Below are 20676 nucleotides of genomic sequence, written 5' to 3' on the forward strand. Positions count from 1 at the left end.
GAGATTAGAGTTCACAATAGAGATTTACAAAAATACAAAAGCCACAATAGAAACCAAACCTCCCTCAGGCTCAAAATGACTTTCTCTCTTAAACTCGGACTTCCTGACTTAAACGTGTGTCAATTAACCGTTACAGAACACGTGACAAATGCGGTATAAGAAAATACGCGGGCCGTCGGTAAGCCCTCGTTTGCATCAGTATAAAACGTGACGCGATCACAAAGCTGGCTGATTATTGAAGAAAGTGGAGAAAGTTCACATGGACAGACTTGAAAGGTTTGCAGTGCAATTAATCAGAAACCAGAAAAAAGGGGATGTTTGTTGGGTGGCAGGCAGAGATTAACGCGAACTCGTGGCCTTTCCACTGGTTTGCTCAGAGACACGCTGGCAGATTCACACGGTGATTCACAGGCAGACCTTGCGAGTAACCTGTAACATACTTTAAAGAATATAGGCTACTAAATCTTTCTTATTTTAACATTAGTGCTAAACATCATCATCATTTATTCTTGAAGAAACAGGAAGTAGCAGTGCAGAGCTGAGGCAAGACATTACAGGCAAAAGTACTGGTCAATTTTGAGATGTTGGGCTGTTTTGCATCCAAAACATGTTTTCTTTCAGACTAGTGGAAAGAAAACATTCAGAATACACATTTATATGTTTATTTTATATGTAGATTTCAATTACAGAACAAAGGCTGCGTTTTTTCTCCTCAGAAATCTATGGAAGCTTGTTTACGCCATGTACTGGCAGAACAATTTTTAATCTAGCAATTATGACTTTTGTCTCGTATTTGGGAGTTTATATCTTGTGTTATAAAGTCAGAACTGCGCAATATACAATTGCGAGTTTATATCACGCACTTCTGAGAAAAAACTTTAGTGTCCAATTCTCAATATTAAAGGGATAGTTCACCCAAAAACGAAAATTTTATGTTTATCTGCTTACCCCCAGGGCATCCAAGATGTAGGTGACTTTGTTTCTTCAGTAGAACGCAAATGACGATTTTTAACTCCAACCGTTGCCGTCTGTCAGTCGTATAATGCATGTCAATGGGAACTCCATCTATAAGAGTAAAAAAAAAACATGCACAGACAAATCCAAATGAAACCCTGCAGCTCGTGACGACACATTGATGTCCTAAGACGCGAAACGATTGGTTTGTGCGAGAAAATATAAATGAAATTTATATCATTTTTTACCTCTAAAACACCACTATGTCCAACTGCCCTGCGCATCCGGTTAGTGAGGTCTGATCGCGCTCTGACAACGGCAGTGATCTTTCACACTCATTGAAGCAAAGCGCGAGACATCACTTCTGTCATCAGAACGCGTTTTTTGACCTCACTAACCGGATGCTCAAGGCAGTCGGACATAGTGGTGTTTTAGAGGTAAAAAATGATATAAAGTTACTGTTCGGTTTCTCGCACAAACCGATCGTTTCGTGTGTTAGGACATCAATGTGTCGTCACGAGCCGCAGGGTTTCATTTGGATTTGTCTGTGCATGTTTTTTTACTCTTATAGACGGAGTTCCCATTGACACGTATTATACGGCTGACAGACGGCAACAGTTGGAGTTAAAAATCATCATTTGTGTTCTACTGAAGAAACAAAGTCACCTTCATGGATGCGCTAGGGGTAAACAACAAATTTTCATTTTTGGGTGAACTATCCCTTTAACTACAACTTTTGCCTCAATAAACTACTAATTACTGCTTATTAATAGTTAGTAAGGTAGTCGTTATGTTTAGGTAGGCTTAAAGGGATAGTTTACCCAAAAATGAAAATTCTGTCATCATTTACTCCTCTTCAAGTTGTTCCAAACCTGTATAAATTTCTTTGTTCTGCTGTACACGAAGGAAGATATTCGCCAATATCCTAGTAATATGCATGCTGAGTTAGTGAGAATTGGACCCTAAACTAAAGCGTTACCGAAGTCAGAATTGCGAGATGTTAAACAAAAATGTCGCAATTACCTTTTTAATGTTTTATTCAGTGGCGGAAACAAGCTTCCATAGAAATCTTTACTTTAGTATCACTTACTTACTCTAAACTTTACAGTTTTATTCCTATCTATATTCTAAAGATTTTTACAGAGGGGTTTGTTCTAGAGATGCACCGATATATCGGCCAATTATCGGTATCGGCCGATAAAAGCAAATTTTCACATTATCGGTTATCGACCGATAGCTTAAAAACAGCCGATAGTCAGGGCTGATATATCCTGTCAATCAAAAAAGGACAGGAAAATGCACTGAATTTGTACTTTGTGTAAAGAAAATGCTAAGAAACCAGTTTGAAACCAATTAATAATAATAATAATTCTGAATGAAATATGAATAAGAAATATTAATTTAATTTTCAGAATTTAGTTAATGAGTGTTAATATAGAGTGTTAATATGAGCGAGAATAAAGATTTTATTTGCATTTCTTTCAAAATATAATGATTAATTATTAATTATAATGAAATTATCATTAACTTAAAAGAAGGTAGGCTATAAAAGGCAGAACCCCCAAACTATTGGTATTGGCAGATATCACTCTGAATAGTCGGCTGTTGGTGGAGAAATTTAGTATCGGTGCATCTCTAGTTTGTTCATATATCATTTGCTTGATTTATATGACATTGTATTCCTAAAAACATGGTGAATTTATTTTTCTGGCTGACTACAGTTTTTTCTGATTTATGGAGTGATAAAAAGAGATCCAAAAAACCCTCTGTAAAAACCTTTAACTAATATGTCAACAAAATCAAACAACCATTTTTGAACCATGGCTTTATCCAATGTACAGGTTTCTGTTCTGGAAATGTATGCAAATTAGTGCATATTTCATTAAATAATGCATCATTTGCATATTGCATAAACAAAACATTTCAGAAAACTGCACTGTCATTAATTATCTATTAGTTCACCTCTAGTTTCTCGCTTTAATGGTACATTTAAAATGTTAAACAGACACACAAGTGTTTTTAAAAGAGTGCAAGTTTATATTGGACGTTTCCAATCACAATTCTATTTTATACTTCGAAAAAGATTTAACTTTCTTACATTTTTCTTAGTTTCGCTGGTCTGCAAAACCCAGAAATAGTCTTCAAAATAAAGCAAGAAATGTGTAGGAGGGTTTGTCAGTTCATAAAGTTCTGAGTTCACTATCTCTCTTATACTGGATGGACAAACTGATAGACGAGTCTTTGAGAGACGTCTGGCTTGCGGATGATGCCCTTTTTATAGTACTGCCGAATAGAGCGGCTGAGTTTGTCATAGTTCATAGCCGGACGGTTCTTCCTCAAACCCCAGAGACGTGCCACGTGAGCAGAATCTTCGATTTTGAAGATCCCTGTGAAGACACAGATCCAAAAGAATGGCATTAGGTAAGTAACTTAACTAACAAACAAACCAAAGAGTAGTAATAAAAATAAAAGTTCCAAAAGTTTTTGCAGTGATGTTGTACAAGAAACAGTTTGGGTTTCTTCAAATAGTCTCACAGCGAGCAGTTCCATTTCTTCTTAGTGTGAAGAACACTTGAAGAATCTGAAGAATGTTTTGTGCAGTGAAAAGATTCATTGGATGTTAAAGGTTCTTCATGGAACTATTGATGCCAAATAAAGGGATAGTTCACCCAAAAATGAAAATTATTCCATGAATTACTCCCCCTTAAGCCATCCTAGGTGTATATGACTATCTTCTCTCAAGGTGATGATACATGGGGCAACTTTTTGAGCAATGTTGCAGAGCAACGTTGCTTGGGCACTTTCCCACTGAGAATGAGCAACAAATATATATCTGGATACGTTAGATCGGTCGTGGGCAATTTTTTGAGATCCTCCAATCAGAATGTTAGCAGCCGATCATCATTCGGAGATTTCAGAAAAATTCAAACAAGATGGCGGCCCCTCAGCGGCAGTGGAGCGGAGAAAAGGAGTGTGAACTTTTATCTTTTTACGCTAGTAAGTTGTCATGCGTCAACCCAAAACATGGAATTTACCTCATATATTGCTTAAAATACCAACAACTGTCCAAAGTAATAAAGTGTATGCTGTAATGAAGCCATTGAATGATTTCAGTTAAATACTAAAAAGACGGGTCTGTTTAACGGCTGTAGTAGCGTAGGCTGTAGGGCGTTTGACATATGACTAGCTTTTGATGTGATCGACGCGGGTTCAAATCCGCCTTTTGCTGAACTCGCTCTTCTCCCTTTTCCTGTCACAAATCAGATCGGAAAGGCATTTATTTTTAATAAAAATGAAGAAAATATTTGAAAAGTTGAAATAAAGTGCCTAACAAGTGTTTATAATAAAGTATTTATTGAGTTGGCAATAGATTTGCTCCTCTCTGATAAGTTGCTGGCAACTGTCTGTTGCCCTAATTAGTTAAAAAAAGCAAAATAACTAGCTTCCGGCAGACGGCCATACGCATCTATTTGCGGCGGAAGAGTAACCTCTGACCCGCCGCATGACGTAATGACAAACGCGGAAGCGCAAAACACTGATCACGAATTAGAAGTCTAAAACGGCCATTTTTAAGAGAAAGGGGGTTAACTCTTACGGCACAAGTTGACTTGCGCAGTATGTGTACACAGCAAAATCCCTAGAGTTAAAATCAACTCTGCTTAGAGAAAATATGGTCCCTCTCTAAATAGTGTTAAAGTAACACTGAAACATAGTCAGTTGTAGTTTTTGTGTTTCTCTTTTCTTCAGTGATTCTGCTTGTTAACAGCAGGTGTTCATCACTAATGCTCAATCATCACTTAAATAATCGCTTAATTATCTCATCAACGTTAACTCTGCTTCAGTGTTACTTTAACACTATTTAGAGAGGGACCATATGTACTCTGCGCAGAGTTGATTTAACTCTGGGGATTTCGCTGTGTACAGTCAACTGCCGGAAGCTAGTTATTTTACTTTATAAAGTTATAAATATGGATATTTTTCTTACAAAAACCCATCGCTTTGCTTCAGAAGGCCTTGACTAACCCCCTGGAGCTGTATGGATTATATTTATAATGGATGGATGCTTTTATTTTGGGCTTCAAAACACGCCTTCTGTTCACTCCCATCATAAAGCTTGGAAGAGCCAGGATATTTTTTAATATATCTCTGATTGTGTTCATATGAAAGAAGATAGTCAAATACACCTAGGATGGCATGAGTAAATTATGGGATAATTTTCATTTTTGGATGAAATATTCCTTTAAGAATCTTTAATTTTAAGATTGTAGCATGGTATTCTTAAAAACACCTTGGAGTACCATGGTTTAAAGCATCATGGTAACCATTCAAAAAGTCCCTTTTTACTGACCCATCATCAGCATCCAAGACTGACTATTATTCTTTGGCCATTAAGAGCTGCCTGCGCCATGTCCTTACCTTTGTCTTTATTCAGCCAGCGAATGCAGCGTCCGTAACTGTGAGGTTTGAGGAGAAGTTCTCTGAGGAACTGCCACAGGTGGATCGGCTGACCAGAACAAGATGAATCTGCTTCTGACCACAGCTCTTCACCTTCTGTGAGAAACACACACACAGACATGGTCACCGGGAGTTTGGCAAGTAAGACGTTCCATTTTGATTGTTTTGAAAAATGTAGTCCTAATCATATCCTTACCCCTAAACCTAACCCTACCCATAACTTTTCCGTAATATCGGATGAAAATTATAGGTGAATAACACTGATGTAGAAGCACCTAACCTTGGTTGTAAGTCTAAATTTGACAAAAAATGTAAACTTGTCCCTTAAAATCTGATTGGTTGATTGGAAGACGTTGATCCAGGCGTATGTTGTACTTGGTGAACTGTGATTTTGCCAAGCAAGTTTTTGAAAACAGTACATTATCGTCTCTGCGTAAACTACAAAAACATAAATTTGTGAATACATTTTGATTTCATGCACGTGTATTACATGTTAAGTCTATAGGCACGTAGTGTTTCTTTACAAAGTGACATCGCCATCTACTGGCCTGGCAGTAGAATACAGCATTTTTAGTTGTTTTCGACTTTGATTTTGACATTGTTGTCGTCTGTACGTGAAAAGGAAAAACTTTTGTTTTTAGTACATTGTTGTAGAGTAAACGTACCCTGAGTTTTAGTTAAAAATAACAACACTGCCATGGAAATAACATGGTATGTGAATATTGTAAGCAGCATCAGTACCTTGATATTGTTAGAGTATTTGTAAAAGTAGTGCAATATAACTTGCAATGGAAATTCTGTATTGAAAATGCCTCATGATAAGCTCTTTTGTTTATTGGCATTAATCGATCTGATCTGGACAGGTTAATCATTACATAGCAATGACAACTCTCTGCTGTCCTTTTCTGGTCTGTCCATTGTAGATTTGTAATGGTATTTTTCTGTATTTAGTATCATCTGTGTAGTTTACTGTGACGTACCTCTCATCCTGGTCTCTCCACCTGAACATCTTTCCTTCATCCAGGCAGCTGAATGCACAAAGAAACGAGAAATACAGCATGAATACACACACATGCAAGCATCCAAGATGCCTCATATAATACAATTTCTGAATTTAAAATACAGTTTCAAACAGGATGCAAACTTGTGAATGTGAATATAAGCAAGTAGAATTAAAATGGAATAGAAAGAAAGTAGCTACAAGTGGTTTTTAATGATAAATAGTCATTTTTCATTATGAGTTACCTGTAAATATGTTACATTAATAAACTATGTTAATTGTTTTGACAGTATTTCGTAACTTGGGTCTTAAAATGTATTCTAGATATAAGCGAATAAATATGTATTATTCGTCAAAATTATTAACATTATTATTATTAACATCGTTCATTTGTTAACATTAGTTAATGTATTAGGTAACATGAACTAACAATGAGCAATACATTTGTTACTGTATATATTAATCTTTGTTAATGTTAGTTAATACAAATACAGTGATTCATAGTTTGTTCATGTTAGTTCACAGTGCATTAACTAATGTTATAAAATACAACTTTTGACTTTAATAATGTATTAGTAAATGTTGAAATTAATATTAGCTAAGATTAATAAATGCTGTTAATATTTTAAAACTTTTTTTATTTTAGCTTTTTTTAATTTAATGGAATTTAAGAGTTTTAGTTAACAATAACAACACTGTCACTGTATTGTGTTTCAATATTATAGTGTAGAAAGTTTCACTTCCTGTCATTCAGATTCCAATTCAACTTCCTGTGGGGACAGTTTAATTCAAATTCCCATAGACGAATCGAAAGGGAGTGAATTTTCGCATTCTGAATTTTCATAACCCTGAATTCAAACAGTTCTTTGCATGCAGTACTTCATCGTTGACTTAGTACACGCATACTGATCCGAATATTTCACCTGATTTCCATATATCCAGATGTGCGTGTAACGTTTCACTGCACTGTGGCGAACGCTGTCGGAAGTCTTCCTCGCTCATGGAACATAAATCTTTCCCATCCAGATCTTGGAAAGCCTTTCCCACCTGCGGAAGCCTGTAGAGATGCTCCGTCCATAACAGCCACTTCTGAACGTTCCCACAATTCCACTCCATCGGGTCTGAAAGATCAAATCAGATCAGATAAGTCACTCATGATCGGTCTGGAGCACCCAACCACCTCTGACAAAGCACACTGTTGGGATTCAGAGCTGTTTGGACAGACTCCAGAATGTTTTGAAACGTCTTAAAGAGAGTTAGTGAAGGAAAGCGGCATTCAGAAGAGCAAACAGTAGGGATGGGTGTTTGTGCAAGGTGGTGTGACTTTATAAAGATGCAAAATTTAACATGATACCACAAATTGCATGTGCGCCATTATAAAATAAGGATAAATCAATAGCAGTATGACATATCACTGATAATTAAAGCCAGTTACAAGCTATTTTTAATATGCATCTCTATTAAAAAACAATATCTGCAAGACCTATTTGAATGTTTGCTTTCTTATCATCGTTATACGGGAGGGGTTTGAATGTCCTTAAGGAAAGTTAGTGCAACAAAGCTCTCAGCACATTAGTGAAACTCTGGAGGATTAGGCAGATCCTGGTGGAGATACTTTCAGCTGCCTTCAGGGGTGGTTCAGTCAAAGACCTTTTCTAACAGTTTCATTATGAATGTTTGCACGGCTCAATCATAACCCAGAGCTGCCTGTCACTCACATTGAACATGAGTGATGAATGGTGAGTTGTTCATTTGAATAAGTGTCATGAAAATATCAGCATGTTGTTGTTTTAATGCCGTGCCTGTGAATAAGGTGCGTCATAGCTGTATTGCGGTATTTCATGTGGAAGTATTTTTAGGCGATGCGTAGGTTGTTTGCTAAATTTGGAAATTGAAACATTTCGCATAAATATTTTACCTTAACATATTAATAACTGTATACTATATACTTATAACTATATATAAATAAATATATGTGAACTTTATCATATCTTTGTTATTTATATAACTAATATAGCTGCTCTATTTGAAAATAGCCCTTTATATGGCCCTAATCTGAATCTAATAAAAACCTAATCTGAATTTGGGAGATTATTGTCTAAGATTTTGTCTAAGTTTTTTGCATAAATATCAGACCTTAATTTGTTTTTGTAATATATTTTGATTGGGATAATATGCATAAAATGTTGGCATATGCACTAAGTCACATTCTGTGTTTAATCTGAATCTAATGTAAATTCACTTCTTTTTAAAACTGAGTGTTTTTCTTGGATGCTTTTTTTAACAGCTTTATTGCAACATGCATAAAATCACAATCTGAATCGAATCTTAATTTAATCTAAATTCCGTGTTCAAACCTGTTTCTAACTGTAAACTGAATGTATTGAACTATACCAGTGTAAATGTACGACTGTCCACATGGTACTCTTGCTTAAACGTCTTTAAGTTAAGGCATATTTAACATAAACATTAAACACATTAAATACATAGAGTGAAAATTTTGAAAGGAAGACATTAATACAGTTTTGTCAAAATAATAATATATACATTTTATATATTTCTTTATCTTTTATGTTTAACTAATGAAATATTTAATGTTTTTAACATTTAAATAATATAGATATTTTCTTTTAAAAATACACAATTTTTCTATTAATAAAAAATATATTTCAATATTTAAACAATTTCTATTTTATTTTAAAAATATTTCTATTTTAATGAATATAAGAATTTATATTTAAATATATATATATATATAAAGAACATATTAATGTTATTTAAATATTAAAATATTCATTTTAATTAATATTTAATTAAATATATAAAATACATATTAAAACAATTATAATAAAAATATATTTGAAATATTAAAATAATTAACTAAATTATTTTAATTAAATTATTTATAATATTAAAATAATTATTTAAATAATGTATGATTTAAATGTTTAATTAATTAATAATTGTATTTTTTATACTTTATATATTTTTTATTAATTATTTATATATTTAATTAATACAAATACAGTTTTAACATTTTAAAAACTACTTATATGTTCTTGTAATATAAAAATATACATATAATTTCTTTCCTTTTTATTGGAATAGTTCTGCAGCTTCATTAACCAACATAAAAGTCTGTATTATCTCACCTGGTGTGATGTTGAGAAGTTTACAAGCTGTTTCAATGTCCTTCAGAACTTCTCCCACTACCAGACTCTGCACCTGTTCTAAAGATCTCTCCTCCACCTGTTCTTCCAGGGTGGGAGACAGCGGCGAGACTCCCAGTCCAGGGCTGTCGATCACAGGGCACTGCTCAGGTTCCTGACACGGCTCCAGTCTGGACCCGCCGCCCGCAGTCGTGGACGAATCCGACACCCTGACCAGCCAGGCGGCGTCCTCGGTGAACAGCATATCGAAGCAGGACAGGTAGAGTCCTGGATGGCCTCGGTCCGAGCCGTCAAGACGGGGTTTGTGGTCAACCATCTCTGAGGTCTGCACTATGCCATCTTCTCGCTTGAGAAGGGCCAGCGAGCTCTCGGTGAAGCCTGTGGAGCGTGGCGGCTGAAGAACAGTGCTGTCTGTCTGGATTCGGACTGGACTGGCCATTGTCTCCTGCAGAAGTTAAAGAGAAAAGACCTTAAATGAAACCATACACCTCAATATTATCCAATACTATCAGTTTATAATGCGTAAAAGAGCTGCCGTATACCAGAACGCTCAGCAAACTGCTGGTTCTTGAGCGTTTTGGTGTTCCATAACCAACCAACTTATCCTACCCAAAGAAAACACTGAGCGTAGGTGATGCTGTTTCTGTTTTTAAGGGTTTCAGGACAAATGGGAATGAATGAAGAAAGTCAGTGCAGCATGGGGGAAGCAAACTGGATTTGACTGAGTCACTTACTCATGGGTCACTTGTACAGAATGATGGGTGACACTGAAGCAAAGCGGCGGTTTGGAGGACTGCTTTCAAGGTGCCGTCCCCGCTCTCCTGTCTCCTGTGTCAGCATGAGTTTTTAATCAAATTGCAAAGAGGAAAAGATGCTTCAAATGTAGGATGACAGGAGAGGCGGGGATGGAGCTGATATCTATCTCCAGTAGCCAGGAGGTAAAGATAAAAAGGTGGGAAGATTGCTTGAAGGAAAGAGTCACATTACAAGTTCACTGGAAGACAATTAATACTTTGGAAGCACTAGTAAAAAATAATTGCCTTCAAGAACCGTCTTTTTAAACTGCTGGTTAAATATCAAAGAGTTTCCTCAAAGAGCAAAAGTCTCATCGAAGTGTGTGACTGTAAGTAAACTATATATAAATATATACATGTATACACTCTAAAAAAAAAAAAAAAAAACGAAACAAATTTACACAGTAAAGTACCATGTTCCATTGGAACAGTAATATACCATAAAACAATGCATTCTGGGTAATATTATTTGTTGTTTTCGAGAAAGCAGCCTATAGGCCTCTTTTCTTAAAACAACGAATATTACCCAGAATGCATTGTTTTTATGGTATATTACTGTTTCAATGGAAAACAGTATTTTACTGAGTAAATGTGTTTCATTTTTTTGCAGTTATTATATATCAGTTTATTTACAGTCACACACACACACACACACACACACACACACACATATATATATATACCAGTGTTGACTGGACAACTAAAACTATTGATAATAATATAAAAAAAAATATAAGATATGAATATAAATAGTAAATGCAAAACTTAAACTTAAAGAACTTAGACAACTAACTCAAATAAGTTGAAGTATAAAATTACAAAAAAAAAAATGAAATTAAAAATTAATTAGAACTAAATAGAAATGTTAAATTGGCAAAAATGGCAAATGCAAAATTATAAAATTACTAAAACTTCAACTGAAATAAAAAAAATTGGAAATATACAAATACAAGCTAAAATATTAAAAATAAAGTAATCAAAAGTTAATAAATAATATATAAATAACACTAATATAAACTACATTTTCTGAAGAACATATGAGTGTTGTGGATGCTTGTCAATACACTGACCTTTCCTAAAGATATATGTTGTTTTTTTTTAATAAAGTCTGTGTAACATTAAAATCTGCCCTGGGGCGTCTAAAAAAACTGTACTAGGAATGCAAAAAAGCTGTAAAATATTCCCAGTGACAGAAACAAGGAACTTCATGAATCATGAAGGTCTTGTCAGGGCCTCCACATTACATGAAGAACATTGCAGGCAGCCAATGAGGTGCTGTCGGAACGAACAGAGCGTGACTTAATGTGCTGACACAGGTCAAGTGAGTACAACTGTAATTTAGACATGCTAAATGTTAAATGTCATAGTTGCATTTATAAAAGAACTGATGGTTCACAAGTATTTTCAAGTATGCATAAAGATTTGGCAACACTTTATTTTGATGCTCCACTAACAGACATTCTACTGACTATAAGTAAGTTTGCAACTACTAATCTGACTACTAAAACTTAACCCTAACAGTCTACTAATACTCTAATGAGAATTAGTTGACATGTAGTTGCAAAGCTAGTTAGTTAGTAGATTAAAGTGGACCATCAAAATAAAGTGCAACTGAGATAGTTCACCTTAAAATAAAAATTCTGTCATCAATTCAAAATCAAACATTATTCTTTTTTTTCTGTTTTGCAGAAGAAAGAGTCATACAGGTTCGGAATGGCATGAGGGTGAGTAAAAAAAAATAATTTTCAACTTTTAGTGGAATTTTCCCTTTAATGTGGAGACTGCTAGTTGAGGTCCAAAAAAATCTTCCAGCAACCACATTTCTGATTTCTATATCATCCTGCATTGCCATTTTCCTCCTTGCACTGTTTGCTTGCCATAAATGCTTCTTATATAGATCCTGTGAGGGTATTTGTTGGACAGCCTCCTCTCTTCATCCCATAAGTAAATATGCGCCCATAATCGTTTGATTTAAAGTTCACGGCACAGATGGAGAATAAGACGCATTTGTAGGCAATCAGTTGTCATTAGAGCGTATGTCTACAGGACATTCCCCATCTGCCACATGTTCTCGGACAACCTCCGTTTGTTTGGACACGCCACTGCCGTCATTCATAAAATCGTGAGATTGCTCCACACCCAGCAATAGCAGAGGAAATGAGGTATAAAATGAAAACAATCAATTTTAAAGGATGGATTATAGTGGCTTTAATCTTTTATTGTGTCTCTCAGTTGACTTTTTCCTCGTTTTTTAATGTTTTTAAAAGTCAAATTTTCCAGAATTCCACTTTGTCCCAGACTTTTTTAATAATTCCCCTCTATAATAACTTTATATAAAAATTTAAATCATTAAAAAGTGTTATTCTTAGCATTTCTTCCTAATATTTTCCTATTTTTAATATTTTTGGGTAACACTTTACAGTAAGTTCCCATTAACATTAGTTAAAACATTGACTAACAACAACTAATTATGAGCAATATGTTTGTTACAGTATTTATTCATTTTTTTGTTAATGTTAATTAATAAAAAGCTTAGTTTGTGTTAGCTCATGTGCATACTGTATAATAATATTGGTACAACATGTAGTAATAATGTAATTTAATTTACGATTAAGTATTTTTCATTGAAAGTTCATAATGTTAACTAATGGAAACTTACTGTAAAGTGTTACCAATGATAGTTATTATTATTATTTATTTTATACTTCAATTAGAAATCATCTGCTATTTGTGTACAGTTTATACTTTTTTTACCTACTCGCCATCATTAACATCATGTCAAGTATTGAAAACAATTGAGTCTTTCTAAAATAAGTATATCTGTTTTTATAAAAAATAAGATGGACGTGTTCTATAGTAATACAGATCGTTTCAAAGCAGCTTTACTGTAATAAGCAGGAAAGTAATGATCAGTGATGCAAACAGAGATTAATTCTGCTGTAAAGCAGCTCTAAAAAGACAAAAGTGTCATTGTTCGGCTGAAGTCAGTTCAGTGTTGATTCAGTTCAGTTCAATGACTGTGTAAAGTTCATCAGTTATGAAATGAGTTTGTAAAGTAGCTCTGGAGAAAGCAGTGAAGTCATCGTCCAGCTCAATTCAGTTCTCATCTGAAATATCATTAGATCAGATCTTTATTCCAGGACATATTATTATTGTTTTAACAAAAATAGTTTGAAGCCGTTTCATTTATCAAGATTTTAAATAGTAAAAATTGTCAAAACTGCGCTGCTGCTGCTGCATGTGTCACGTTGGACACAGCGATGGAATGGCAGAGGGTCAGAGGTCAAACCATTTGTCTCTCGCTCTTTCACTTCTCCATACGCAAAGACAAACGGAGGCCCCGGACCGTGTCTTTGAAGCTGTCCTGGAGTAAACCCTAAAGGAAATGAAGCTATCCTTCCTGGAATCCCTGTTCTCATCTCCAAACTCCTGCTGCTTTCACATCCCCCTCCCTCTCTTCTCCGAGGAAAATGATGGAGCGTGATTTTGCGGCCAGCTTAGATTCAAGTCTGTAACCTAGTGTCCACTCTTGCTCGCAACAGCTTGCGATAAGCCCATTAGACAGGCACATTTAGTCATATTGACTCTGGCTAGCAGAGAAAAAACAGCGGTGAGGAGATGCAAACACGCTCCCCAGGCGCGGGATTAGGCCCGTGACTGATCCTTAAATGAGTTTGGTTAAAGACTCGAAAATTCATTTTGGAAGGGTTAAGAGCCGCTCCATTTGCCAGGTCAGCAGCATTCAGTGCTAAATAACGACTGTTTTTCAGCAGGGTGTGAATTACACAATGGCCTTCAGGGGGGTCCGAAAGATTATATATATACTACTACTACTATAGTAATGAATGCAACTTTCGCGCTCCTATTTCAGTGCTGTTAAGTTGTAGATATTTTCAACAAAATATTTGCTTCGTACATTCAGTTTAACAGCATTAAAGAGGGCAAATGTTATCATTCAACTGAACTGTGTATATGCATATTAAACACATTATGTTCTTCATCAATGCAATAAATGCACGTCCCATAATGCATGACCTATGAAGCCTTCTTTGACCCGTAATTCGCACCGTTTATCAGCGTCTCACACCAGAAGACACAAGACTGGCCCTTTCCTAAAGTTACATTACTACACTTGTGCTTTATTTATAGTGATTCATTTATGCATAGTGCACCTCTTTAAAAAGCATACAGGAAATAAAATAAATGAAAACAGGTAAAAAAAAAAATTGCATTATTTTCATGTTAAAGGATTAGTCCACTTTTAAATACACTTTTCCTGATAAATTTACTCACCCCCATGTCATCCAAGATGTTCATGTCTTTCTTTCGCCAGTTGAAAAGAAATGAAGGTTTTTGAGGAAAACATTCTAGGATTTTTCTCCTTACAGTGGATTTCAATGGCTACCAACAAATTGAAGGTCAAAATTACAGTTTCAGTGCAGCTTCAAGGGCTTTAAACGATACCAGATGAGTAATAAGGGTCTTATCTAGCGAAAAGATCGGTCATTTTCGAAAAAAATACAACCGTTTATGCTTTATAAACAAAATATCGCCTTGAACGTACTTTCCGCTTCCGCATTCTTCATAACGCTTATGCTGAATGTTCTACGCCTGAATGTTTTGTTTTTTTCCGTAACTTGAATAGGGAAGGTGTAGGACATTCAGCGTAAGTGTTATGAAGAATGCGGAAGCGGAAAGTACGTTCAAGGCGATATTTTGTTTATAAAGCATAAACGGTTGTATTTTTTTTCCGAAAATGACCGATCGATTCGCTAGATAAGACCCTTATTACTCATCTGGTATCGTTTAAAGCCCTTTGAAGCTGCACTGAAAGTGTAATTTTGACCTTCAACCTGTTGGTAGCCATTGAAATCCACTGTAAGGAGAATAATCCTGGAATGTTTTTCTCAAAATCCTTCATTTCTTTTCGACTGACGAAAGAAAGACATGAACATCTTGGATGACATGGGGGTGAGTAAATTATCAGGAAAAGTGTATTTAAAAGTGGTCTAATCCTTTAATTAATTACAGTCCTCAAATAGGTATCATTTGAACATAGTTTCTTATATCTTATTCTTTAAATGTTGAAAAATTTGTGTGTTGTTTTTTTACCCCAATATATATATATATATATAATGATTCCTGTTCTGTCCCAGCATAGCAACCAGCACAGCACAGTTCAATAGCAAAACATTACCTATTAATAACGAGTCTCCCCGCTCAATGAGTCTATTAGGTTGTGTACATGCCGTGCTCATAGTAAACGTCTCTTACTGGAGGAAATGCTCCATCGACTGCAGGGTTTCAACAACAGCTGCACAATATTCAGCTTGTTCACATCATAAGGACATAAAAGATTTGGTAATCATTACAAGTTATTAGTGCGGCGGCTCCCCCAGCATATGACTGAGCTCCAGTGATGTGTCGTACAACGATTGGCTAATTCTTAAAAACCATCAACAGAATCTCTAAAAACACTCTTCAAGGTCAAAACGCTTACAAAAGAAGAACGTGGACACACTTAAATTTGTTGGAATATCTTTGAATAACAAAATGTCAAAACCATATTATGGTTCATCATCAAATATGATCATATTTGGTATTTTGTTATCTATAGAAGTACCATTCAGACATTTTCAAGTATGTCTTGTGTATCCAAATAGTTCAGGGTGGCTTTATTAATAACCTAAATATGTAAAACCTAATTTTTTTAATTCAAATTTTACAAACATTTTGACAAATGATCAAAATGACTGGCCTGCGATAGTAAGGAAATTATGGTTTTAAAGATCAGAGGAGCTGTAGCTTGTCTTTCACTGATTTAAAGTTAAAATGCAAATTTATTGCATTTCTCAGTGACATTATGATGTCCTTTATGAGGCCGTCATCTATCTTTTCAGACTGTAAAAACTTTGAATTTTGCCATAATTTCTTTACAAACACAACACTCCCAGCTGTTTGAACAAAAACTGGAATAGCATGTTTATATGCAAATTGGCATATTAAGTCACTTAACCGCTGACAGACGCTTTTGATAAGTATCTCTGATCCATTCTGGGATCTTTAAGCCCAAGTGAAATCATAGAGGGGAATTCTTCATGACTCAAGATCACATTTAATGTTCCTCGACCTCCAGAGCAGGTGTGATGTACCTGTGCCAGGTTGACTCAGATAATTAGGTTATCTATTTGTCAATCTCATCATGTGATACTCGGACCAAAAGATTGAAATCAAATCTTAGTCAACTATAGTTCCTAACCCATACTGTTTTCCATATAATGAAAATGAGCCATGATTTTTACTGTCAAGCCACAAAAAAGTACTTAGTACTCATGCACTTCACTCTATGGAAGCTTGTTTATGCCACTAAATAAAAAAATTAAAAAGGTAATTGCGACTTTTTATCTTACAATTCTGACTTTTCTTCACGCAATTGCGAGATTTAAACTCACAATTGTGTGATATAAAGTCAGAATTGCCTGATATAAACTCGCAATTCTGACTTTATATCTCACAATTCTGACTTTATATCTCACAATTCTGACTTTATATCTCGCAATTCTGACTTTATATCTCACAATTCTGACTTTATATCTCGCAATTCTGACTTTATATCTCACAATTCTGACTATATATCTCATAATTCTGACTTTATATCTTGCAATTCTGACTTTATCTTGCAATTCTCACTTTATAACTCACAATTCTGACTTTATCTCGCAATTCTGACTATATATCTCACAATTCTGACTTTATATCTCACAATTCTGACTTTATATCTCGCAATTCTGACTTTATATCTCACAATTCTGACTATATATCTCAGAATTCTGACTTTATATCTTGCAATTCTGACTTTATCTTGCAATTCTCACTTTATAACTCACAATTCTGACTTTATCTCGCAATTCTGACTATATATCTCACAATTCTGACTTTATATCTCGCAATTCTGACTTTATATCTCACAATTCTGACTTTATCTCGCAATTCTCACTTTATAACTCACAATAACTTGCATTTCTCACTTTATAACTCATAATTCCGACTTCATATCTCACAATTCTGACTATATCTATAATTCTGACTTTATATCACAATTTTGACTTTATATCACGCAATTCTGACTTTATAATCACAATTCTGACTTTATATCACAATTCTGACTTTATAACTTGCAATTGTGAGTTTATATCACAATTCTGACTTTATATCTCGCAATTCTGACTTTATAATCACAATTCTGACTTTATATCACAATTCTGACTTTATAACTTGCAATTGTGAGTTTATATCACAATTCTGACTTTATATCTCGCAATTCTGACTTTATAATCACAATTCTGACTTTATATCACAATTCTGACTTTATAACTTGCAATTGTGAGTTTATATCACAATTCTGACTTTATATCTCGCAATTCTGACTTTATAACTCGCAATTGTGAGTTATAAAAGGAAAAAAGTCAGAATTGTTAGATATAAACTCGCAATTGCGAGAAAAAACGTTGCAATTACTTTTTTTTTCATTGCGCAAACAAGCTTCCATAATATTCTGACTTTAATTTACTTATAAACTCTTAAAAATAAAGGTTCTTCATTGGCATCAACGGTTCCATAAAGAACCTTTATTAGCATCCGTGAAACCTTTCCTTTCAACAAAAGGTTCTTCATAGTGGAAAACGGTTCATTAGGTCTTTAAAATGTTCTTTAAACTAAGAAAAAAAGGTTCTTTTAAGAACTGTTCGTTGAAAGGTTCTTTGGGAAACCAAAATGGACGTTCTTCATGGAACCATCGATGCCTCTGTGGCATCACTGTAAAAATACCCTTTAGGAACCTTTACTTTAAGAGTGCATGATGCTCCAAAAAAGTTTGGAACAACATAAGATTTTTGAACTATTCCTTTAAGGAAATATTGACATTTGCTGTAAGCCAACTTGACACAACTCCAAAATGAGTTTAGTTCTGTTCACTCAGTACAATGTAACACTTTAGCTCAGTCACAATACCGTGCTTAGCCTCAATGGAAATCAATTGAAACTTTACATTTGACTTTGAGAATTAAGGTCTTTTCTTCTTCTGAAAGATTTGGCCATCAGCCAGAACACGAGTCACTTGCACTTTTCCCTTCAGGGGAAAAAAACAGTCATTTGTGGTTTGCTGGTGGTGTTCTGGAGGCCAGCCAGATGACATTTGAAGACCTAAGAGCTTTACACCTTTTAATTTTTGGAGACATGTTCCCGTTTATCTTTCTAAATGAAGACACATCGCATGTGAACAACAGGTGAACTGTGTCAGCTTGAGAACAGGTGCATTCAGAACCATCTGAATTCATATCGGCCTCTATTAATGAAAGGCAATATGATACGAGCTGGTGATAAGGCTGATCGCTCGGTTGCCTAGAGATATAGACACATTTACAAATGCTTTTTATGTTTTGCTGCACTAATATTTGGACACAGCTCCTCATTCTTTATGGAGTGCAACAGTTGGGTTACGGAAGTAAAAACTCCATTAATTTTCTCCATAGGGAAATTGATTTTGAACGATAACTTATAAACCCTCAAAGATAGAGTAGGTCTACTGAGCTACGAGGTTGTTAATCCATGGTATTTACTCTCAAAATACTTAAAGGTTTATATATATATATTTATGCATACTTTGCAATAAACTTAAAATATATTGTTTTTAAATATATAATCAACAGTTGTAAAAGAGTAATTTTATATTTCTCCATTTTTAATGCTGTTCGCAATGCTTCATGGGATTGTAGTTCTTTCCCTCGCTAAAGGCGTTAAGTTAACGGAGACTTTTTTTAAATCCCAGTGGGAAAAAATAATACTTCCGCTGAAAAAGGGGGCACTGTTGCACCCTATTATGACCATTTTCTTCATCTTAAAACAACAGTTAAGTCATGAAAACTATGAAACAACACAAAAAGAAATATGGGAATGACGTAGTGACTAAAACATGTCACGCAAATGAAAACAATCTCAAATTTGAGCTTCTTCTCACTGTGGACGTTTATGAAGTGCATCCTGGGATGCTTGTAAAAACTATCGTGAAAGAAGAACTAGTGCAGTGATGCTTTTCTGCTCGCTTACACATGCAATTTCCATTTTTACATTCAAATAATTTTAGTTTTGTAAACACTGATAGGCACAATATATGTGTAACAAGCAATCAAACATTCACGCAGAAGGTAATATCAGTTCAAATGTGTCCAAACTGTTGCTTTTCCTTCTTAAGTACACATTAAATACATGTAAGCTGTAATATCCCTTAGAAGTGGGTTGATAGGAGGTAGCAGTGCAGACTTACCTGTCCAGCTGAATACAGTGTTGCAGGTGCGAGCAGGAAGGCCTTTCCTTGTTTCCTTTGGTTTCAGCTTGTTTCTCAAATGTGGGACTAATTCTAGGCCTCCTACAGACTCAACAGGGAATGCGGCAGGCTGGAATTGTAGAGTGCCACATTACTAACCTCAATGACTAATACTGCTAGTGACAGGAGTGTGTGTGTGTGTGTGTGTGTGTGTGTGTGTGAGTGCACCTGATGTGGGTGTGCGCAAGACTTCAAGTTAGAGTGAGTGAAGGAATGCCTGCTTCATTGACTCCCGTGGCACTTTTATACACAGGCCTTATTAAGCTGTGTAAACATTGTCTTAGAGCCCCATTCCCAGCCTGAAGGCGTTTGACATGCCTGTCCGTTGTTGTGGACCACTAACCCCCCACCCTCAGAGGAGGAAAGAGACAGTTTCATTTAATTTGATTAAATGTCTGACATCTGCTTTGTAATCTTAAATGACAATAGTTATAAGAAATCACGTGTGATCATCAGAGGCAAATATGGCAAGATGACCTACTTGTTTTATGTTTTTTTATTCAATTGCAGTCAATTATTGTTAGTGCACATAAAATATGCACATAAATGCACATATTTTTTGATTATTTTTTTTTTTTTTTAATAAATATGTTCCAATTGGTTAAAAATAAAATAAAATTATAAATAAAAAAAATAAAACTCATGCAAATGTCATGGAAGCATTTCCTGGTCACTTTTCACTCTACAAAAACAATAAAATAAAATAAAAAATATATATATATATATATATATATATATATATATATATATATACATACATACAGTCAAACCAAAATCTATTCAGACACCTTGAACATTTCGTTCATTAATACAGTTATCCACTATAGTTTAAAAAAATGGTTATAAAATATGACAAGATCTCAGAGTTAAACTGTGTCAGAAAAAAATTTATCTTAATTATGTCAGATAACACTTAAGCAA

At 34.8% G+C, this 20676-nt stretch overlaps 1 protein-coding gene and 1 long non-coding RNA gene across 4 annotated transcripts; one reads left to right on the forward strand and one right to left on the reverse strand.

Moving 5' to 3' along the window:
• Positions 1 to 218: 218 nt before the first annotated feature.
• On the forward strand, positions 219 to 9792 carry LOC125273315. Of its 2 annotated transcripts, none has more exons than XR_007186051.1 (3): positions 219 to 276; positions 5387 to 5550; positions 9671 to 9792. It is a non-coding gene; the product is annotated as an uncharacterized LOC125273315 (long non-coding RNA). The 2 variants fall into 2 exon arrangements; XR_007186050.1 differs by lacking the exon at positions 9671 to 9792 and adding an exon at positions 7436 to 8951.
• LOC125273314 (SAM pointed domain-containing Ets transcription factor) lies at positions 1897 to 20182 on the reverse strand. Of its 2 annotated transcripts, XM_048198506.1 has the most exons (6): positions 19696 to 20182; positions 9562 to 10024; positions 7333 to 7530; positions 6390 to 6437; positions 5371 to 5505; positions 1897 to 3341 (listed from the first exon to the last, which is right to left on the reverse strand). In XM_048198506.1, the coding sequence occupies exons 2-6, from the start codon at positions 10016 to 10018 to the stop codon at positions 3163 to 3165; spliced, it is 1017 nt and encodes a 338-aa protein (XP_048054463.1). In that variant the 5' UTR covers positions 10019 to 10024; positions 19696 to 20182; the 3' UTR covers positions 1897 to 3162. The 2 variants fall into 2 exon arrangements, with proteins under 2 accessions (XP_048054463.1, XP_048054462.1); XM_048198505.1 differs by lacking the exon at positions 19696 to 20182 and having other exon boundaries at positions 9562 to 10731.
• Between the last annotated feature and the right edge of the window lie 494 nt (positions 20183 to 20676).

The sequence above is a fragment of the Megalobrama amblycephala genome, linkage group LG8 (assembly GCF_018812025.1).
Source record: "Megalobrama amblycephala isolate DHTTF-2021 linkage group LG8, ASM1881202v1, whole genome shotgun sequence".
NCBI lineage: Eukaryota > Metazoa > Chordata > Actinopteri > Cypriniformes > Xenocyprididae > Megalobrama > Megalobrama amblycephala.

Coding starts and splice junctions, on each gene's coding strand:
- LOC125273314 (XM_048198506.1), bottom strand. CDS start 10,018: ATGGCCAGTCCAGTCCGAATCCAGACAGACAGCACTGTTCTTCAGCCG. Junction 7,531..9,561: donor ACTTCTCAACATCACACCAG/GTGAGATAATAC, acceptor TTGATCTTTCAG/ACCCGATGGAGTGGAATTGT. Junction 3,342..5,370: donor CTGGCTGAATAAAGACAAAG/GTAAGGACATGG, acceptor GTGTCTTCACAG/GGATCTTCAAAATCGAAGAT.